Source organism: Lytechinus variegatus, chromosome 5, assembly GCF_018143015.1.
Source record: "Lytechinus variegatus isolate NC3 chromosome 5, Lvar_3.0, whole genome shotgun sequence".
In the NCBI taxonomy this organism is placed as follows: Eukaryota; Metazoa; Echinodermata; class Echinoidea; order Temnopleuroida; family Toxopneustidae; genus Lytechinus; species Lytechinus variegatus.
The window spans coordinates 18,437,770-18,443,598 of NC_054744.1; the positions used below are offsets into that span (position 1 = coordinate 18,437,770).

The window sequence follows — 5,829 nt, forward strand, 5'->3', positions numbered from 1 at the left end:
CAAAGTCACACAATGAAACTATTAAGTATAATAAATCAAAATATGAAATCTATTTCCATGAATACAGTAAAACCGGGGACTATACACTTATTTCGTGCAGTTACGAAATACATGAAAAATGGACACCTGGAACGAGCGCGCGTTTATAAGAAACGAAATATCTTGGCGGTAATGATTGATTGTGTGGTTGTAGGGATCGATCCGTGTGAAATGTTTTCATAGTTCTTTTCATATTGCACACTCGCTCTGAATATCTTGGGTTAGATCTGTATTATTATTTTTTACTTCAGTGCCGGCTCCTTTCTTTTCCAGACAATGAACGGGGAACATGAAGTAAAAATCCCTTCCTTTGTCAGAGGTGAGAAGTAGATATAAAAAAGCGACTGTTCACTGCTTCCTCATTATATTTTAGAGTATGTTCTTTGACAAGATCATATCGATATATTCAAGAACATTCAAATTATTTCATTCTTCGATTCAACATGGCAGCAAAGGTTTGTCTAGGGTTCTTGCTCCTAGTGGTGTTTTTTATACCCAGCGGTGAGTTCCAGGTCATCACTATAGATTTCAAAACATCTTAAAGTACTCATTAAGAATTTCGATATCATATTGCATTGAATTTGAAAGTAAAATGCATTAGTCAATCCTGCATTTTATTAATGTGAATCTAGAGCCATGCAGGTCACGAGATAGAAGACAATAAAAATGTATTCTATACTTTAAGGGGAATTTTTTCATTGATACTTGCTATAGTTTTGTATCACCATGTCATAGTGATTTCATTTAATTTCTCTTCATTTAAATAATTCATTTTCGTCTGGAAACTATATAATAATGAATAATTCAATCGAAAAACATGAGTGCTACTTGACTTCCATAAAATTACCTGGCACTGCCTCTGTTAAAAGATACGATTTTTTGTCTCTATAGCTTTCTGATATGCAGTTTCTAAATAGAATTGTAAGAGAAGTGTTTAAAGGCCAACTTCTTGTGAAAATCTGAATTTTAGAGATACAAGATCTCTAAAATTCAGATTTTCACAAAGAGTTATCAGACGAAAAGATATATATATATATATATAAACTGGCACCACACTGTTGTAATATTGAACTCTAACCCAAGCTTGAGACAGACTTAAATCTTTAAATTGAAGCGGTATTAGTTTAAGCATTTTGTATGCTTATAATGATAAGTTTTTATTAATAATTCATTTTGTCTTTTTATCCCTAACAGAAGAAGGATTCGTAAACGTCACAATAGAAGGCTTGACCGTCCCTGTTTGCGAGTCCAACTCTCTCTGTAACCCACAAAGTGGATGCACTTCAGTCAACCCTCCCTCGGATGTTACATGCCATTGTGATCCGCCTTGTTTCTTCTTCAACGATTGTTGTCCCGATTTCCTGATAACGTGCACCAATGCATCTCCTCTTAGCCAGTTTGCCAATGCAACCGAGAATATCGATTCTGATCAGCTGGCTTGTATGATCCCTCCTCACTCATATTCTTCGGGCAACGATACAGCGTTTCTGATGATCGACAAGTGTGCATCAGACTGGAACAACGCCTTGGTACAGGAATACTGCGAAGGATTTGCAACTGAGTCTGACTTCTTCACCCTAGCTCCTGTATCTTTCGTGTCATCCATTAGTTTCAAGAATCCATACTGTGCTAAATGTAACAGGATAAATCTCCATGATGTCATTCCTTGGTCTTTCTTTGTGGAATGTAGCACTCAAGTCCCGGAGATACCCCCAAATGCGACCTTTCAAGAGCGTGTTACAATATTGATGAAGAATTGTACTGATTGGTTCTTCGTGCCTCCAACATCTGGTCTACCGGATGTGAGAGTATGTTCCGTCACAGAGTTTGGTACTTGTCGGAAAACCGATGACGGAGAAGCCTCATTTGCTATCCAACGTGCTTGTCGTTCCTATGTAGCAACGTTCATTTCTCTCCAAGATGGCAGTATATACAGAAATCCTCACTGTTTTCTATGTGATAACACGTCTGACCAGTACAATATATCCATACTTCATTCATCAGTGGGTGAAGTAATACCTTGTACAGATCATCAGCAGACAGTCTCCATCAGGGAGCCATTGACTACGCAGGTTCAAGAGAATGCCAAGTACAGCCAGATTTCACAAGTCAATATAACAGATATAATTTGGGAAAATGCAAATGATTCTTTTCTAAGCATTCTTGACACCTTTGGTGGCGGTTATGCTCCGCCCCAGGCTCCGCCCCAGGCTCCACCCCAGGCTCCACCCCAGGCTCCGCCCCAGGCTCCGCCCCAGGCTCCACCCCAGGCTCCGCCTTCTACAGACTTTGACCCTCTGTGGGTAGATACATTCATCGAGGAGTCCGGGGAGGAGTCTTCAGTACACCCCTTACCCCCTATATCAGTTTTGATTGATTTTACGTCACTTCATGAAGCGCCATCCTTACAAGAAATAGTGCCAGTAGCTTGCAACAACACACAGGTCTTTGACCCATCTCTGCAAATGTGTATTGAACTCTCCTGCCCTACAGGCTATAAACTTTTAGATAGATCATGTATCGTCGATTCAACCAAAGGTGACATGAGATGTTTGAATGAGAGTCTAATACCTTCTACTGCCATAGTGAGTTGCGAGCATGAAGTCGTAGGAAAATCGTTCTGTGGCCCTTCGTGGCCCATTGCAAATGAATCAGTGTCGTGGTTCACCCTACATAGCAACCATTCCCCAAATATTAAAGTTCGAGAGGTAAGCGCGACGTGGAGGAATGAGAGCTCTTCTCGTATGGGAATCTGCTTACAAGTTGTCACTCTCACTTTTGATTTGCCCATGCTGGGCTTTGTGCCGTTCAGACAACCATCTAAGATGGTCCAGTGGGTTGTCCCAGGGACTGGGAATTCGGGAGACCTGACATGCCGTTTATCAGAAGTCAATGTGCAAGTAGGATGTGTTAGAAGAGGAGATCAGATATGTAACAACTCTATCCGGTTTAATGAATTTCAGATTATGGGTTATTCTTCAAGGACAATTTTTTGGGTGAGCGAGACTAATACCTCTTACGCGATTGAAGATTCTCTCTTGACTCAAAGATTTCGATGGTATTCTGATAATTCCAGCAATGTAGATGCAGAGCTTTATGTTTGTATGCGTGAGAACGCGTCACGATGTGCGATGATAACGTTAGAGGTCGATGATTTTGTCATCTTAAAAAATGGTTCAGTTTTGTATAAACCACTCGGTATTGTTTTTGATCAAGACGATTACAAATTGGCGAACAACGACTCCATTCAAGTCTGTTCCTTCCTAGACAGTACTGGAAACACCACCCGTGAATATTACCTAATAACATTTTCAAAAGGGCAGTCGATAACAAGTTTTATTGGTTGTCTTCTGTCGATTGCTTGTCTTGTGTTTACCTTTGTCACCTACGTCAAGTTTGGAAGCCTTCGAAAATCTGTTTGTAGTCAGTTAGTAATGAGTACATGCGTTTCCTTGACATTGGCACAGTTAATGTTGCTCTTCAGTGGTATGGCGAAATCGAACCCAATCTCGTGCACATGCTTTGCCGTACTCGGACACTACCTGTGGCTTGTCGTCTTTGCACATTCAATGGCCCTTGCATTTGACCTCTATCGCAGGTTTGGACTAACTCAAAAGGTCAAGAAAACATCCGAAGGTCAGAGACTACTGGTAGTGTTTCTTGTCTTTGCGTGGGGATCACCATTGCTCATAGTCATACCCTGTGTGATAGTGCACCTCTGTAAGTTGCCCCATGTTGCACTGACTTACGGTACAATCAAATCCTGCTGGATTGGTAATGGCTTCATGAACCTCTATGTGTTTGGTGTACCCATGGCCCTTAGTCTGATCCTTAATGGAATTCTCTTTGCTCTCGTTGTTGCTGGTCTTCGTAAAAGGACAAACCAAACCACGAAGAGAAAGTCATCGAAGCTGACGACTGAAGGTGTTGTCTATCTGAAGGTATGATTGCTTCACGTGTTGTTAATCTTACTTTAATTCCACGTTGACTTAGCGACGTCTCGTTCGATACAAATGGGGGAAATTAACATGAAAATCGCTAAGTATTTAAGATTAATGAAAAAAATCGCGTAAAGTCTAAAATTCTTATCGGTATGGCAAAAACATTTACTATTGATTAGAGCTGTAATAACCGGACATTTGGACTTAGAGACATATTGTAAACAAAAACTCACTTCTATATAGAAAACGCACAATCCCAGATAAACCAACGACTGCAAGAAATACAATCTACAGATTCAAACTGTAGCATTAGCATTAACCGAAGTCACAGTAGTAGTGTTCTGAGTAATAAGCCGTAACTCATGATAATGTGAATGGATGCCCCAACACCAGAGACGTTCTTTTACCGAAATAAAGAACGGTTGCTGGAGAATTAGGTATATGACCACACCTTTCTTTTTATGCTCTTCTACTTCTGATTCTTCCCCCTCTCTTCACCACACTTTGTCTCTGCTTGAAAAATCAGAGGGAATAGCAAATCCACTGTTCCATGAAGCGCTGTCACTGCCCTATTAACTCCATGTAAACGTTTGCTTATTTTCCCATCTTACCGCAGATGTCAACACTACTTGGATTCACATGGATCTTTGGTTTCATTGCTGCCTTTGCCAACGTTACAGCTCTCTGGTATATCTTCATCATCCTCAACTCTCTCCAAGGAGTCTACATCTTTATCGCTTTCATCTGTAACAAGCGTGTCTTTAAGATGTGGCAAGACTCATGCTCGTGCAACCCTTGTGCCTCATTCACCTGCCCATGTCAGTTTTTGCGATCCCTGTCGGCAGAACAATCGTCATCCATCAAAACTTCCGAATCAACACGGACCTTGTCTTCTGTGTCGTCCACGAAGAAGGGAACTCCGGGTACGTCCATCTCTATGACAGAGACTTCATCTAGCTATTCTGTACGTGATGTGAATCCAGACCTGATTGAGGCAGATTCCTCGGCCTATGAAAAACCGATGCCGGTCTTCGAGTCCCCGCCTCCCTCCACTTCGGCACGAAAAGACATACCGATTCCAATGTCCAGTCAACTCATGGATGAGCTGACAGCGAAGTTTGGAAGAAAGATGTAGGTCAAACAGGTTTGGGAATTGGGATCCATAAAAATAATGTGGCCGGACATTTAAGAAAGACTGAGTAATTATGTTGTGGTGGGGATGTTGCGTGCTTCGACGCAGTTTCATTGTATCATTGGGCTACACATTTATAAATTGAGAGAACGTACAAGCAGGATGAGACTCTAATCGTAATGGCAACATGTAGAGAAAAGAATGTCGGACGGCGCTTTTTAACACAGACACGAATGTCAGACGACGCTTTATTGTTATTTCATTACACAGAATTACGTGCCAGACGGCGCTTTATTGCTGCATCATTACACAGACACGAATGTCAGACGACGCTCGATTAAGCTATACTAGGGTTACACCAGAACCGATTTCTTCCAAATAAATTCTGGCCGATTTTGCCCGAATGTGGCCTGATTCGGATGGCTTCGGTGGATTCGGTTCTCATTCATCTCTGATTCAGGAAGCTCCCCGAATAGAGGCAAATTGGTCCAGAATAAGTCCCGATTCAGCGCTGAAACGCCAAGAATTGACACGAATCAATTTTGGCCATCCCGAATAAAGCCGAATGCCACCCGAATAGTGGCAAGAATTGAACCGAAGGTGCCTAGAATCAAGGCGAATGTGGCCCAACAGCCGAATGACGACTCGAATCGGAATGATTATGGCCAAATGTGCAAAGTTCGGACCGAATTTGCCCAGCATATTCTGAATGCCTCC

General features: G+C 41.7%; 1 protein-coding gene across 1 annotated transcript; it reads left to right on the plus strand.

The window, feature by feature from the left end:
- The first annotated feature begins 430 nt into the window (after window positions 1-430).
- Window positions 431-5,403, plus strand: LOC121415633. Its single transcript, XM_041608921.1, has 3 exons — window positions 431-540; window positions 1,234-3,980; window positions 4,597-5,403. Exons 1-3 carry the CDS (start codon window positions 483-485, stop codon window positions 5,113-5,115), a joined length of 3,324 nt encoding a protein of 1,107 aa, XP_041464855.1. The 5' UTR covers window positions 431-482; the 3' UTR covers window positions 5,116-5,403.
- Window positions 5,404-5,829: the final 426 nt, after the last annotated feature.